This window comes from Myotis yumanensis, unplaced genomic scaffold (genome assembly GCF_028538775.1).
Source record: "Myotis yumanensis isolate MYYU_CA2020_CCGP unplaced genomic scaffold, mMyoYum1.0.hap1 SCAF_3, whole genome shotgun sequence".
Taxonomy (NCBI): Eukaryota; Metazoa; Chordata; class Mammalia; order Chiroptera; family Vespertilionidae; genus Myotis; species Myotis yumanensis.
Genome location: NW_027223754.1, coordinates 151841891 through 151859243, shown reverse-complemented (window position 1 = coordinate 151859243; position 17353 = coordinate 151841891). Strand labels below are relative to the sequence as shown.

The 17353-nt window shown below is 41.8% G+C and overlaps 1 protein-coding gene across 1 annotated transcript in view; it reads left to right on the top strand.

Annotated features, from left to right (window-relative positions):
* The first annotated feature begins 455 nt into the window (after nucleotides 1-455).
* LEMD3 (LEM domain containing 3) overlaps nucleotides 456-17353 on the top strand; it is an 85878-nt gene continuing 68980 nt past the window's right edge. Inside the window, 2 exon segments of the mRNA XM_070409796.1 lie at nucleotides 456-1071; nucleotides 1073-2006. Of these exon segments, the coding sequence (XP_070265897.1) occupies nucleotides 472-1071; nucleotides 1073-2006 (1534 nt within the window). The 5' untranslated portion in view covers nucleotides 456-471.

The following is a 17353-nucleotide window of genomic DNA, read 5'->3' as shown; positions in this document are numbered from 1 at the left end:
CATCACCAATCTCGTCTGGCCGTTTCTTTTTGAGTCTTGGGAGGTTTCCCCCCGCAGAGGGGTTCTGGATTACAGAAAACTAACGTCGGGAGCCTCCAGGGAGATTGCATTTCAATTGCTCCTGCCCCGTGGCGGGGTCCCGGGAGCAGGAGGTCAAGGTGGCTGAGCGAGAGGCAGCTCCGGGGAGGCTCTGGGAAGGGCAGGGCGGAGGACAGCGCTAAGAGGGGAGGGGAAGAGAGGGAGGCAGGGGGCGCGTGTGCGGGCGCCGAGGGGAGGGGGTGGGAAGCCTCGCCGCTCCGGAGCCGCACGGCGCCCAGGTGGCCCTTTCCCGCTCAGGTGAGCTCCTCCCGCGCCTCCCATTGGCCGCGGCGCGCGGCGCTGGGCGGGCGACGCAGCCCGGTCTAGTTCAGGGTCTAGGGCGGCGCGTCACTTCCGGTAGCGCGGAGCTTGTAAAAACACCCTGGAGAGAAAATGGCGGCGGCGGCGGCTTCAGCGCCTCAGCAGCTCTCGGACGAGGAGCTTTTCTCTCAGCTCCGCCGTTACGGCCTGTCTCCCGGCCCCGTGACGGAGAGCACCCGCCCGGTCTACCTCAAGAAGCTGAAGAAGCTTCGAGAGGAAGAGCAGCAGCAGCAGCACCGGTCCGGGGGCCGCGGCCACAAGACGCGGAACAGTAATAACAATAACACGGCAGCCGCCTCGATCGCCGCCACGGGACCGGCTCCGGCGGGGGCCGTTGGGATGGGGGTCCGGCCGGTGTCGGGAGACCTCGCCCACTTTCGGACTCCTGGGGGCCTGGGCCGAGTGTCGGCCTCCGGCCCCGAGAGCCCCGTGGGAGGGCCCGGGGGCGCCTCGTCCGCCGCCACGGCCGGCAGCAAAGTGCTGCTGGGCTTCAGCTCGGACGAGTCGGACGTGGAGGTGAGCCCGCGGGACCAGGCCGGCGGCGGCGGCGGCGGGCGGAGAGACCGGGCTGCGCTCCAGTTCCGCGGGCTCAAACCGCCGTCGGCGTCCCTGGCCAGCGGCGAGGTGACTAACAGCCCCGCGGCCGAGCGGAGGAAGCCCCACGCGTGGTGGGGGGGCGCGGAGGCCGGCGGCCCCGGAGCTGCCGCCCCCGTCGGGGAGAGACCGAGCGGCGCGGGACGGGGACGACGAGGGCGAAGACCGGGAGGACAGGGACCCGGAGGCCGGCGAGGCGCGGTGGTCGAGCCGCACCGTGAACGGCAGCCGGCTCCTCGCCTACAGCTGCCGGGAAAACTACTCGGACTCGGAGGAAGAGGAGGACGTCGACGTGGCCTCCGGCCGGCAGGTACCGAAGGACGACTCCCTCCCCCGGCACCGGCCCCGGCGGAGCCACGGGAAGCCTCTCCCGCCGCAGACGGCGAGATCGGCCGGCGGCCGGCCGGAGCCCGCGGTCCCGGGAGGGGGAGGAATCCCGATGAATGACAGGGCGGCGGCCGCGGGGAGTCTAGACAGAAGTCGAAACCTCGAGGAGTCCGCGGCGGCGGGGCAGGGAGGGGCGTGTGAGGCGCTGGACTCCAGCCCGGTTCCTCGATACCGTGTGAACGCCAAGAAGCTGGCCCCGCTCCTGGCCTCGCCGCTCACCGACATGGACGCCACCCTGGACTCGTCCGCAGGCTCCCTGCTCAAAACCAATAATCATATCGGCGGCGGTGGCGCCCTCGGGGTGGACTCCTCCAGGATTTTCCCCAACAGCCTCCCTCCCAGTGCGGCGGTGGCCGCCCCGGCTTCACTCAGGATCAATCACTCCAATCACACGGGCGCCAATCACACCTACCTGCAGAACGCATACGGCAAGCCGAAGCTCTCCGAGCCCGAGGAGGAACTTCTCCAGCAATTTAAACGGGAGGAGGTGTCCCCCACCGGGGGTTTCAGTGCCCACTACTTGTCGATGTTTCTCTTAACTGCTGCCTGCTTGTTTTTCCTAATATTGGGACTGACTTACCTAGGAATGAGAGGAACCAGCGTATCCGAGGATGGAGGACTCAGCAGTAAGTATTAAACCCCCGTGGGTATGGTAACAAAGGGGATGTCAGTGATCTGCTCCAAGTGCACTGGGCATTTGACGTGGGGTGACGTCTGCGCGCAAGAACATGGTTTAATAGTGAAGGCAACAGAGTGAGTGCATTTGTGCCATTTTAAGAAAGAACATTATAACCGTTATCAGAATGATAATCCCATGGCTGATTTAAAAATTTTTGTGTATGATAGGGGAACTCCAAAACATCTTATTTTTTTAAAAAAGAACAAAACATTACAAGTCTGTTAGTAAAATGCATGTATTTACATTTTCTTTAGACTTAAATATAACTATACGTATACATATCGGTGATTCAAAAGTTTTGAAGCATTTTGACTGTTAAAAGGCATCATAAATACAGTGTTTTGTTTTTTTTCAAATTGAGTTGTGATTCTGAAAGGCAGTGTAAGATCTCTTGAAATTCTGGTTCAATATTTTGTAGTATTAAGTATATGGGTATATGGTTCTGTAAGTTTTAAAAAAGTGAATGAATATAGAAGGTAGGAAGGCACGCCTCTAAATTGGTTTCCCAGCCGAAAGCATCTCTCTTTTCACCCACGAAAAAAGTAGTGGTAGGCCATGTAGGAGTTTGCAGTCAGATTTATCTGGATTGGTTTCCAGGCCCTGCCATTTGGGAGGTGTGTGCATTCATTCATTAAGCTAGCATCATCATCTATGCTGAGCACTCAGGGTACAGCAGTGTAAAGTCAAAGTATTCCTGTACTTCGACACAAGAAGATGAATGCAGATTATTTTGTGTTTCTGAAGGAAGTAAGAATCGAGTACTTGGTGTATGCTACTTTAGACTTGGTAAGAGTAGGTACAGCTTGAGGTGAGACCTGAAGCAGGAGGAGACAGCATTGCAGGGAGCTAGCAGAGCATTTGGGGAAGAGATTGTAAGAGGAAAGGCTTTTAGTTGAGCAAGAATCTTGTAGGTTAGAGTGGTTGGAGCACTTTGAGCCAGGGGGAATGAACAAGAGTTTGAGCTTTCCTTTTCTAATCTGTAAAATGAAGCTAATATTGATTAGAATGATGCCTGTGAAGAATAAAAGAGAGAAAGTAAATTAGTGCATGATAGACTGCTGAATACATAATTTCTCAGCTCCTTTTCCTCACTCCCCCTGAAACTTCCTACCCATTTCACCCAACGTGAATTCACTGTATCATGATTTGTATTTCTAAAATTGGCTTAGTATTAGATTTATTTCAAAATAGTGAATGATGCAGTTAGACTTAGATAAAGAGTAGGAGTGAAAATAGTCTAAGCCTGGATTTGGATGCAGCCAATTTTAAGGTAGTTAAAGAATAGATTATTACTATTACTATATTGCTTAAAGGAGTTAGAAGAGTACTGAAATACAGCAGTCATTTTAATTGGTATCCTGGGAGCAAGTGTGATATATTCTGTCCTGCCCCAGATACTTGTGAAAAAAAGTATCAGGGTCACCCTAGGGGTTCAGTTAGTAAAGTTCACATAAGTTAAATGACATTACCTATCAGCAGTACTTATTTGCATCTGTTTCTCTGACAACACTAACTATATGACCTGGACCTTTTCTAAGAGCTAAGTACTTTACACATATTAAATCATTGAATCTTCCCAACAACTCACAGAGACAGATGGTGTTTATCCTCATTTTGTAGATGAGGACAGTGAGATTCAAGGAAGTTAAGAAATGTACCCACAGTTGAACAGCTAGTGAGTGAAGGACTAAGATTTTGTTTCAGATTTTTTCAACTATAAAGCCCATATTGGTAACACTACTTTGGGTATTGCTTGTGGAGAACTTTCTAAATAAGAGGGTACTTTTATTTTATTAGGATTAAGAAAACAATTGAATATTTGGTAACACTTAAAACAGAATTGCTGATGAACACAATTCTCAATTTAGATGACTGTCATATCTTTCTCCTCACTGTTAAGAAAAATGAATACTATTTTCTCAGGTACCAAAACTTCAAATGGAATAGAAAAGCATAGGACTGCTAGGGTTTTGGTACCTTCTTCACCTCCACCAGTGCTGAAGGAAATTATAAAGCATTTTGCATTTTAATACATAGTAAATGTGAGGTAGCCAGAGGAATGCAAAGAACAGTAGCTAAGAGGTTGAGGATTTGGGTATAAGGACTTGTCAGAATGACCTTAGTCAAGTTTCTTAACCTTTGAGCTTCATTCTTTTGTATTAAATGATAACAATAATTTCTGCTGTCTATGGGATTGTTGTGAGGATCAAATGAGATAGTTTGTTAAACAAATATAAATTGGTATTATTCAAAAGTTTAGGTAAAACATATTCCTGGTAATCTATATTATGTAAAGAGAAATAAGTAATTTCTGTAACTGACATTTAGTGTATTTCTTACCTATTCAACATTTAATTTTTATTAAATTCCACTAAATACACATTGTAGCAGCCGTGGGCAAACTACGGCCCGTTTGAAATGAATAAAACTAAAAAAAAAAAAAAAGACCGTGCCCTTTTATGTAATGATGTTTACTTTGAATTTATATTAGTTCACACAAACACTCCATCCATGCTTTTGTTCCGGCCTTCCTGTCCAGTTTAAGAACCCATTGTGGCCCTCGAGTCAAAAAGTTTGCCCACCCCTGCATTGTAGATAATGATACAGAAATTTGAATCAAAGCATAATGAATCCTTAAATGTATTACAGACTTAACTGTATACCCTGGTTGAAAACTATGCCTACTGGTTCAGTTAGGCTGCACACCTAACGGTGAATAATTTCCACTCCCTGTATTTATGTAATATTCTGATCCTTTGTCATATTATAATGGTTAACTGATGTTTAACCATAGGGTTCATTGGTCAAATAGTGTGCTTAAGGGGATAGTTTTACTTTGAGTAATTATTCACTAGAAGATTGTAGGTTATATGTGAGAGAAAGCTTTAGTAAGCTTTTATTAGTTATTTAAATTATGTATAACGTGTAATAGCTTAGCCTTTTAAGTAGTTCTTAATCATTTGGTCTTTGAAGATTTTTCATCAATGCTTAGTTTTATTAATTGAATTATTTTGAGTCTGCTTCCTCATCTGTAAAATTGTGGGGTTGGATCTCTAAGCTCTTTTCCGTTCCAAGGTTTAAGATTCTAGGTTTGAACTGCCCTACCAAAACAACTCAAGGATCAGTCTACAGTCAGATCATGGCAACCCATCAAAAGAAAATAGGCAGAATAGACTGACTACCTTAGGCTCATATGATCATTTAGATAATGGTTTTCAGTTATAGAAGACATGATTTTTGTAGAAAATGTACATAGAGGTCTATGAAGCAAAAATTAATGGGCATTGTGTACTTCTAGTCTCATAATCACTTCTAATATAAGTTCAAATAATCCTTTCAGAACTTTTTAAATGTTTTTCATGTAATACGTACACTTATATATACCTTTGTGTATACATTTTCATTCAACAGTTGGGACAGGCTTCTCTAAAGAGAATTGAGCCCTAACTGGTTTGGCTCAGTGGATAGAGTGTCAGCCTATGGACTGAAGGGTCCCGGGTTCGATTCCAGTCAAGGGCACATGCCCAGATTGTGGGCTTGATCCCCAGTAAGGGATGTGCAGGAAGCAGCCAATAAATGATTCTCTGTCATCATTGATGTTTCTCTCTCTCTCTCCCCCCCTTCCTCTCTGAAGTCAATTTAAAAAAAAAAGTATACATATGCGAGAGAACTGAGATCCGAATGACATGAAGGAACTAACTAGTCACAGGGAGAAGAGAATTTTAAATAGAAATAATAGCAAGTATAAAGACCCTGAGGCAAAAACAAACTTGGCATGTGAAAGCATCAGAATAGAATGGTCAGTGTGGCTGGGGCATGGCATATGATAAAGTCACAAGTAGGCAGGGGATGGGTCATAAAGGACCTAAAGGACTTGAAGGTCATAGAAAGGAGTCTGAATTTTATTTTAAGTGACATTATACTATACATATTCTACAACTTTTTTCACTTAATATTGTATCCTGGGTACAATACTGTATCTTAGCCAATATTAAACCTCTTTCCTCCTCTGCCATTCATTCACTCAACCAACCCCTGTCTGGTTTACCATCCATTCTTCTCTGAGTCACCAATTACTCAATTGCAACAGACAGGTATTTCAGAGGAAAGGTCGGGGGAGGATTAACCAAAGTACTTATAAACATCCCGATGCACGAAATTCATGCACGTGGGGGGGGGGGGGGGTGTGTGTTCCCCCCAGCCTGGCCTATTCCCTGTCACAGTGTGGGAGCCCCTTGATCCATTGCCCCAAAGAGATAGGCCCCACCTACCCATCTGGGGCTCCTCAATGGATTGCCCCAAAGAGGTAGGCTGGAGCCAGCGCAGGTTCACGGAGGCCGCCTGGCCAGGCCCACGGCGGTGGGGCCTCTCTGTGCGCCTGCGGACCCCTGGCCGGGGCTGTGGTGGAGGGGCCTCTCTGCGTGCCTGTGGGCCCCCGGCGCAGGCACATGGAGAGGCCTCTCTGCCACAGCCCTGTCCCCGATGCTGCAAGTCCCCGCCCAATTGCTCCTGCTGTGCACGCAGCCTGCTGATCGTTGTTACTGTGACAGTGTCCCAACCAATTTGCATATTATCCTATTATTAGTATACATATGCATAGCCCATGGACAAAGTGTGGAGAAGACCTGGGGAGGAAGCGGGAGCCGGGTGAAGGGTGTCAACAAAGGGGGTAGAGGGGAGACATCTGTAATGCTTTCAAAATAAAGATTTAAAAAAAAAGAGAGAGAGAGGAACAACTATTTTTCAATATCCTTATGCCTATTTCATTATAGATACCAAATGTTGAACCTTTTGGCTAGTCTAATTACTTGAAAAAGCTAAAATATGTTTTTAAAAATAATATACCCCTTTGAAATGCCAAGGTATCTATACCTTTAATAAACAGTTCTAGTACATTGAACACCAGTCTCTCTCTAATCCAGTTATGGGACTACAATAGCCTGCAAGATATTTCTACTTGAACAATTCAAAAACTTAACTCCAAATAAACCATTTTTTCTGTACTACCTTTTCCCAAACAAGATCCCTTTGCCACATCTCTAATTCTTGTCAGTGGTATCACTATTTTATCAATCATCTAGGCTCATGACCACAGAATAATCCTTGATTCTCCTTTATTCTCTGTATCCAAACAATCACCAAGTATTTCTTTCTTCAAATGGATTTCCTCAATCACAGACCCCACTCCATCCTGGTAGTTATCAATCTCCTTCAGGTTTTCATCACTCCATATTTGCCACCTAGTGCCTATCACTCCATTACCTATACCACCACCTGTTTATCCTTCTTAAAAAAATCAATTTGGCCCTAGCCCAGTGGTCGGCAAACTGTGGCTCGTGAGCCACATGCGGCTCTTTGGCCCCTTGAGTGTGGCTCTTCCACAAAATACCGACTTCTGTGCATGGGCCACGAAGTTTCAATTGCACTGTACATGCGCGCCTGCACGTGGTATTTTGTGGAAGAGCCACACTCAAGGGACCAAAGAGCCGTATGTGGCTCTCGAGCTGCAGTTTGTCTACCACTGCCCTAACCTATTTGGCACAGTGGATAGAGTATCAGCATGTGGACTGAAAGGGTCCCAGGTTGAATTCCAGTCAAGGGCATGTATCTTTTTTTTTAAAATATATTTTATTGATTTCTTACAGAGAGGAAGGGAGAGGGATAGAGAGTTAGAAACATCGATGAGATAGAAACATCGATCAGCTGCCTCCTGCACACCCCCCACCGGGGATGTGTCCGCAACCAAGGTACAAGGGGCATGTATCTTGATTGCAGGCTCCTCCCCTGCCGGGGCACGTGAAGGAGGCATCAATCGATAAGTTTCTTTCACATCGATATTTCTGTCTTTCCCTCTCTCTTCCATTCTAAAATCAATGGAAAAAATATCCTCGAGCCGGGACCGGTTTGGCTCAGTGGATAGAGCGTCGGCCTGCGGACTGAAAGGTCCCAGGTTCGATTCCGGTCAAGGGCATGTACCTGGGTTGCGGGCACATCCCCAGTAGGGAGTGTGCAGGAGGCAGCTGATCGATGTTTCTCTGTCATCGATGTTTCTAACTCTCTATCTCTCTCCCTTCCTCTCTGTAAAAAATCAATAAAATATATTTAAAAAAAAAAAAAAATATCCTCGAGTGAGGATCAACAACAACAAAAAATTAAGAGATTATCTCAAGGACACAGAGGACAATTATAATACACTGTAATAAATGCTATCAATGACACATAAAATCTTATTTAAGCATAGAATGATGGGCCAAATGCTAGGGTAAAGAGGACAGGGAGAGAAGATTTTCACAGGTGACACTTTTTTTTAAGAATAAACTTAGTAGTTAATAGAGATGAAAAAAATCTTCCCGAAGAAGGGAATAACATGTGTAAAGGCATACAGGCACAAAATTTCATGACTTATTCAGTGGACACCAAGTGTTGTTCCTCTCATTCTTGAAGAATGAAAGCTGAATGTTACATTTGAAGTTTCTCAAAGTTGACTATTTTGTAAGGAAAAAAAATTTTCTATACCTTCAAGAATATTCCTGGGAATACTGGGGTTTGAATATCCCAGTTTGATGATTTAAGAAATGAAAATTTACTCTGTGAAAATGTCATTTAAAAATTATCTCTAGAATAATTTATTTATTTTTTATATATTTTTTATTGATTTCAAAGGAAAAGGGAGACGGAGAGAGAGAAACATCAATTTATTGATCGGCCGCCTCCTGCACTAGCCACACCGGGGATGAACTGGGGCATGTGCCCTGACAGGGAATCGAACTGTGACCTCCTGGTTCATAGGTCAACGCTCAACTGTTGAGCCATGCTGGCCAGGCTCTAGAATAATTTAAAAATAATCTGGATGGAAATTTATGAATTCCCCTTGTGAATATCCATGGAGTCTAGTTGAGGAAACATAGTTGTCAGGGCTTAGATTGTTAAGGAGGCAGACCTGGATTTAAATATTGTCCTTTCTGCTTGCTAGTTTTTTTTTTTTATTAAAGGCAAGTTGCTGAACTTTTGTGTTCTCCATTTTTTGCTCCTTTTAAATGAACTTTAGATGTACTTTCCCTATACATGTATTTGCTTCAGTGGGAATGAAGTGTTCTACAATTTCAGGGATCAGGAATACTTTTAAAAATGAAATATTTTCATAATTCCTCAGTAGAGTTGTGATGCTTTAAAACTAGCTTCTTCTTGCCCTAGCTGGTTGCTCAGTGGTTAGAAAGTTAGCCCTCGGACTGAAGAGTCTCGTGTTCAATTCCAGTCAAGGGCATGTACCTTGGTTGCAGGCTTGAGGGCTGGGGTCCATGCAGGAGGCAACCAATCGATATGTCTTTCTCACATTGATGTTTCTCTCTCTCTGTCTCTCCCCCTTCTTCCACTCTCTCTAAAAATCAAATGGAAAAAAAAAATCCTCCTATGAGAATTAACAAAAAACTAGCTGCTGCTTGCGCATTAATTATTCTATATTAACTTTACCTATCTGAAAAATATCTTTTATGTAAATAAAAGGAACCTCAGTGCAAAATATATTTAATCTGGTTTATAAGTAGTTTAAGAATGAAGTATAACTTAAACTATCAGAAAACTCCAAAATATATGATAAATAGTAACTTTTTTTATAGAAATTATATTATTAATGGTATATCTTTATTGTAATCCTACATTAATTTATTATACATAGAAATTGCTACCATTTAATTTGGAAACCCAGCCCAGTACTAATTGTGGAAAATCTTATAACAGTTATTGCCTTATAACTTTAGATTTTGACTTTCATACTCAGAATTTATTTTTAATTGATTTTAAAGTGAACTAGTAACAGTGTATTTGAGTAGTAATCTTTGGATTTTTTTGTTTTAATAATGCATGCTTTAACTTAAATCACACAAGTGATTGTTAAAAAAAAGCAGAAAACCTTAAAATATCTTTAACAACAGGGTTTACGTTCTGATATTTATTTATCAAACATTTTATAGTTAAGTTTTACATTTGCCATATTCCTTTGAAACCATTTCTAAGGAAATTTGCTTTTTAAAGATTATAAAAATTTATCCTAACAGGTAATAATGTCTGAAAATAGGATAACAGATCTATTATGTGGAAGCCATCATGTATTATTTCTATACTTTCTTAACTTGTTTTTTTTAATTTTGAGATGTATAGAGTTTAAAATTTTACCACTGCCTTTGTTTGCATAGCAGATGTATTGCTCTATGTCCATAATTTTTTGCTTAAAATGTTTTTGCAAGATGACTTCAGAATTCATCTTTACAGCTATGTTGATATCAAATGGCACGCTAACATTTAGGAACAACTGTGTGCAAACTGTTAAGGAGTTGAGTTCAGCTGTTCTAAATTAATTGAGTGATAAGTATGCACCAACAATTACTCTTCTGTCCTGAATGTGACATGAATAAAAAAAAAAAAGTCCTTTAGTAGCAGTGAGAATTTTATCACATTGCAGAACATAATTATATAAATATATATATATAAGAAATTTGCTTATTGTGGTTAATTCGTGAAAGCACTTTATATTTATAAAGGAAACTTAAGCTTACATGTAGAGAGAGCCACTGAAATTAATTAGAAGGGGGGACATTTTATTTCTTTTTTTTTAAAAAATTAAATCTTTATTGTTCAGATTATTACAGTTGTTCCTCTTTTTCCCCCCATAGCTCCCCTCCACCCGGTTCCCACCCCCCCTCCGCCCGCACCTCCCCTCCCCCACTGTCTTCATCCATAGGTGAATCTAAAAATCAAGTGAATAAATAATCTGATGAACAGAATAAACTGGTGATTATAATAGAATCAGGGGCATAGAAAGGGAGTGGACTGACTATTCTTGCGGGGGGAAGGGGTGTGGGGGATGCAGGAAGAGACTGGAAATCCACTAGATTTCTTGAGGGTCTCACTACATTAATCAGCGGTCTCACCAGACTTTTTGAGGGTCTTACTAAATTTATCGGCGGTTTCTAGAAAGTTCTTGAAAAACCTTAAAAGTGTTGTTTTGAACTCTGTATCCAGTAGTTTGCTTTCTTCCATATCTGTCATTTGTGTCCTGTTTCTTTGTCTCTGCATTTTTTATGTTTCCCTGTGTTGATAGAGTGGCTTTCTGTGCTAGGTGTCCTACAGGGCCCAGTGGCTCAGCCTCCCCAATTACCTGAGGTGGACACTCTTGGTGCACCCCCTTGTGGGCTTTGTGCACAGTCTTGTTGTAGTTAAGCCTTGATTGTTTAGGTATCACTGGGAGTAATTGACCTCCAGGCCAATTGGTTATGAGAATCAGCTGTGTCTGCAGTGGGAGAACTTCTGTGCTGGAGACACCCCTCCGGGGGAAGACTTGCTTCAGTGGGGCTTTGGTGCTCACTCGAAGGGGGGACATTTTAGAGTATCTGTTTCTTCTACTCCCTGGGCTATGGCTTGGAACCATGGTTAGCCTTATTGATGACTTTCTAGGTTTTTAATGGTACCTTCCACAGTATCACAAATGCTTACTTGTTTGATTTAGCTCACTTTAAGGAAATATTTATGTAGTTCCTTCCATTCCTTTATTCACTCACTCATAAATTATTTATTAAGCACCTATCATGTACCAAGTAATACCAGGAAATGAGTATATACTTTCTAGAATGATAGGAGTGACACTTCTCCCAGACACACTGCCTCCTTTCCCCCCCCACATTGTTGGGTATGCCCTATGGTAAAATTTACCAAATGTGTACTCTACACAAAAGAAATAGTTTCATTTCTTGCACGTTTTTATAAGTAATTTAAAAAGTAAAGAAGGGAAAGACATGTAGAATGAATTTGCAAAAAATGAAAATGTCACGGGAATCGAAATGTGACCTCCAGGTTCATAGGTCGACACTCAACCACTGAACATGCCGGCCTGGTGGTTTCTAAGTTTTAGAGCCAGCACTTGAAAGATTTTCTTATGCATCTTTTCTCACTCGTTAACTTTATTCGGGCAGGTAAGTCACTTTATAACCTCTGGGCCTTGGTTTTTGCATCTGTCAAATGAGGGTATAGTAAAATCAGGTTACTTCCAGCCAATGACTTTTTTAGGAGACTAAGGGACATGCCTTAGAGGAGCGGTGCTCAATCTGTGGGTTGCGACCCCTTTGGCGGTCGAACGATCCTTTCACAGGGGTCGCCTAAGACCATCCTGCATATCAGATATTTACATTATGAGTCATAACAGTAGCAACATTACAGTTATGAAGTAGCAATGAAAATAATTTTATGGTTGGGTCACAACATGAAGAACTGTATTTAAAGGGCCAGAAGGTTGAGAACTGCTGCCTTAGAGACATTTGAAGGGATATATAACTGTATATTTTTAATACTGTAAGTTAGAATTTTCCAGCTACAGTGTCTCATTTAAGCAACACATGTTCAGCACTATGACATGTCCTGTCAGCAATGTTAATAAGTGATAGAAGAGTGGGTTAAATTTATAGCCCTTATCAGTAGTTTTACACCTTTCTCTCAAGCTGTTCAAACAGTTAAAAGAAACTATCTTTTTACAGTTGGTGCCTTACCTCTAGGCACTGAAAAATAATATTCTTATTTTTTCAGTTATATTTATTTAATAGGTTATGAAGCACAATTTAAAACTAGATTTTAGCCTCATTGGCCACTGAAAGGTAGATTTGCTGATAGGGATGGGATACGTTGCTTTAGTCCAAAATGATAGTAGTGAATTTGAGACAGAAAAATATTTCCTAAGAAATATTCTTAGGAATGTGGATGGGTCTTAGAGTAAGCTTGTGTTAACATCTGAAGAACAGATAGTGCATATAGCTGGTAGAGAATGATGGCCTGTCACATGCTGTTCTTTAGTTAGTTTGTAAGATAATAAGAGGACTATTATTGCTAAAGTGGGAAGATGAGGTGTGTCCCTATGAATGGGCAATAAATTGAATGGGGGTAATCAAGAGATTAGGGTTATCCTATATACTAAAAGCCTAATATGCTAAGTGTCTGGTCATCTAGTCAGCCATTCAACCAATCAAAGCATAATATGCTAATGATATGCTAAGGATGCTCAACCACTTGCTATGACGTGCACTGACCACCAGGGGACAGATGCTCAATGTAGGAGCTGCCCCCTGGTGGTCAGTGCACTCCCACAGCGGGAGTGCTGCTCAACCAGAAGCCGGGCTGATGGCTGGTGAGCGCAGTGGCAGTGGTGGGAGCCTCTCCCGCCTCTCCCGCCTCTCCCGCCTCTCCGGGGCAGTGCTAAGGATGCCTGACTGCCAGCTTAGGCCCGCTCCCCAGCAGTCAGACATCCCCCAAGGGCTCCTGGACTGCGAGAGGGCACAGACTGGGCCTCCCCCCCCCCACCTAGTACATGAATTTTGTGCACCAGGCCTCTAGTAAAATAATAAAATGGATTTGATAAACAGGATATTAATCATCATGGAATATAAAGAATTTAAAGTGCGTTAGGGCTCTTTAGTCTAAACAGTTCATATGAGGCACATAATGAAATTTTCATCACATTTTTCATTGAAAGAATCAAATATGTGATTTGTTTAGACCAGAGTTAATAGAAATATAATACAAGCCACATATATAATTTTAATTTTTCTGTTGGCCTCATTACAATGTAAAAAGAAACAGGTGAAATTAATTTTATTAATATATTTTATTTAATCCTGTATATATAGTTTATTATTTTTCAACATATAATCAGTATAAAATTCCTGTCTAAGGTTAATTTGTCTAAGGTCAAATCCTTGTAGCAGAGCAGGGACTTAATACTATTAAGTATAACCCTAAAATCTTGTCATGTTCACTATACTATTTTAAAGCATGGCCATCTAGTGTAGCTAGGTGAGATTTAGTTCTGCCATTGCTCAGCTATTTTCAATTCATTGCAGTGACTAATGATATAATTACTCTTTATTTTAAGAAATGTAGGACTTCTTAGCTTAAAGTAGAAGTGATATCCTGATATTTTAGAGAGAGAGGAAGGGAGAAGGATAGAGAGATGAAAACATCCATGAGGGAGAAACATAGATCTGCTGCTTCCTGCACGCCCCCTCCTGGGGATTGAACCCACAATCGGGGCGTGTGCCCTGACCAGAAATCGAACCTGGGACCTCTCGGTTTATGGGTCGATGCCCAACCACTGAGCGACACTGGCTGGGCCTCATATTTATTGGGAATATTTTCTTTTATTCTTTTCACCATTTTCTATTGTAAACTGCTTTGTACAGCTCTTCAAATTAGACATGTGGGAGGAAGAAATGGCCTTTTGATTCTGGCGCATGATTGTCCTGGGAGACAAGGGAAGAGTCAGCTTCTGTTGAGAAAAATTAAAACAGAAAACTTATTGGTGTAAAACAATTTTTAAGGATTTTAGTACCTCACTTTGGGATACTTTTTTTGGTCGGGGGGGGGGGAGCGATACTTTTATTCATTGTGCTTTTTGAATTGTAAAAATTATCTCAGTTCTTTTATCAGGTGTTATTTTATGGTAGTTTTATGCTTAGCATCTTTTTTTTTTTCTTTCTTTTTTTTTTTTTTTTAAAGAGGATCTTTTCCCATTTGTTTTTAGAGAGTGTGGAAGAGAGAGGGAAAGACAGAAATAATCAATGTGAAAGAAACACATCGATTGGTTGCCTCCTGCACATGCCCTGACCAGGGCCTGGGCTGGAGAGGATCTTGCAGCCAAGATACGTGCCCTTGACCGGAATCGAACCCGGGACCCTTCAGTCCGCAGGCCGACACTCTTATCTACTGAGCCAAACAGGCTAGGGCAGCAATATCTTCTAATGAATTTGAATAATTTATTTGAATTACATTTGGATTTCTAGCAAATATTTGCTCACAAAGATAGGCTGTTTACTTCCAATAGGAAAATTGGGCAGTCTTTAATTTTTGAATGTGTTTTGTCTTCCAGATATGTGAAAAATAGTTGTTTGAACTTAGAACAGCGGTTCTCAACCTCTGGGTCGCGACCCCTTTGGGAGTCGAACAGCCCTTTCACAGGGGTCGCCTAAGACCATCGGAAAACACATATATAATTACATATTGTTTCTGTGATTAATCACTATGCTTTAATTATGTTCAATTTGTAACAATGAAATTGGGGGTCACCACAACATGAGGAACCTGTATTAAAGAGTCGCGGCATTAGGAAGGTTGAGAACCACTGACTTAGAACATGTTTAATTATACTGTTTTTAAGTTTAAGTTCCTATACTAGCCCATAGAAGCATATTTTAGCATTAATGTAGTACTGGTTTAGTTTTAGATCCTCAGAGCAGCAGACCAGGTTCTGTAGGAGTTGGATGGGGAGGAAGCAAGTTTATTTTTGGCTTTTCATTATTTTTTATTTCTTATACCTTTTGATCTCTTAATCCCTGTTCTTTTTTTAAAAATATATTTTATTGATTTTTTACAGAGAGGAAGGGAGAGGGATAGAGAGTTAGAAACATCGACGAGCGAGAAGTATCTATCAGCTGCCTCCTGCATGCCCCCTACTGGGGATGTGCCCGCAGCCAAGGTACATGCCCTTGACTAGAATCGAACCTGGGACCCTTGAGTCCGCAGGCCGACGCTCTATCCACTGAGCCAAACCGGTTAGGGCTTAAAAAATATATATTTTTATTGACTTCAGAGAAGAAGGGAGAGAGAGATAGAAACATCAGTAATGAGAGAATCATTGATCAGCTGCCTCCTACACACCCCACACTGGAGATCTAGCCTGCAACCCGGGCATGTGCCCTGACCATGCCCAGGAATCGAACCCTGACCTCCTAGTTCATAGGAGGCAACCAATCAATGTTTCTCTCTGACATTTATGTTTCTCTTTATCTTCCCCTTCCCCTCTCTCTAAAATCAATAAAAACATATCCTCAGGTGAGGATTTAAAAAATAAGTAATTTTAAAAATTGTAATAAGTGATTTAAAAAATAAGTGATTTAAAAAATTGAATTTGTGATAAAATTTGATAATGTGAATGTCTTTAGTAAGGATTGAACCAGTGGAATCAGTTTAGCCCAGCCTCTCTAAATCATCTTTTATCCTTATATGTGTTTTAGTTTGGTTGCTTACATTTTTATTTTCAGTTAAAATTTGTCAGTAGTTCTTAACTTGTCGGCTGAGAACATTTTGGGAAGTGTATCCATTACAAAGTGTTGTTTGAGGACCTAACACATGATTTTCCCCTCTCATATTGCACTTTTGTTTTTCAACTGTATAGTATCAATATTGCTGTGATTAGAATACAAATAATTATTATACTTATGGTATATATATATTTTGTCATATTTTCTTAGTAAGTGAATACTAAAATTATTGTGGGGATATAAGTGAAGAGGTCCTTTTACTTAAAGAGTATAAAATCATTGCTTAAAGCATGCTGTAAAGAAATTACATGTACTGTTTATAGTTTAACATTTGTTTTTAAAACATTCATAGTGAATGTCAGGGAATCAGTTATAATGTTTAAATGACTAACTGACCAAACTACCAACTGGTAAAAGCCCCTTAATCTGAGAGGTGATTGTACTTTAAATACAAGATCTTTATTAACCTAGATTCTATCTCTGATTAGTGACATTTTTGGCAGTTAGTGAAAATTAAGACATTATAAAAGATTTTTGGCAGGAGCCTTGTCTTAGTTGTCTCTTCCTAACAGATTTTCTAAGAATTCTGTCATTTCTTCTCAGTACCTTTATGACAGAGACAAATGAGGAATGGAGTAGTGATAGATTGTGTTAATTTGTAAACTGAGCGCCATTAAAAAATATTTATTGTTGAAAGTATTACATATACTCTCTCATTGACCCCTTCTAGTCCAAACCCGCCCCTCACCCCAGGCCTTTACTACCCTGTTGTCTGTCCATGGGTTATGCATATATGCATACAAGTTCCTTGGTTGTTCTCTTCCCACACACCCTCCTCTCCTTTCCTTCCTCTGAGATTCAACAGTTTGAGTGCCTTTTTTAAATTCATGCTAGGATTGGAAAGAGAAGAAAAAGCTGAGATTTGTTAATTCCTTTCCCTTTCATATTGCTGTGCATAGTCAAAAAACATCTCATTTTACATTAGGTTACTAAAGTCCGAGAGAAGATGACTTGCCTAAGATCACAAGTCATAAACGTTAGAGTTAGTATTCTTTTTTCTTTAATCCTCATCTGGAGATATCTATATATATAAAGAGCCAGGTGCCATCGCAACCAAGCAGACAACTGAACAGGCTGAGTGGGGCAACCAGGCCGGCAGGGGGATTAGTGAGGGACAACCAGACAACTGAGCAGCAGGCTGCGTGGGGCGACCAAGCCG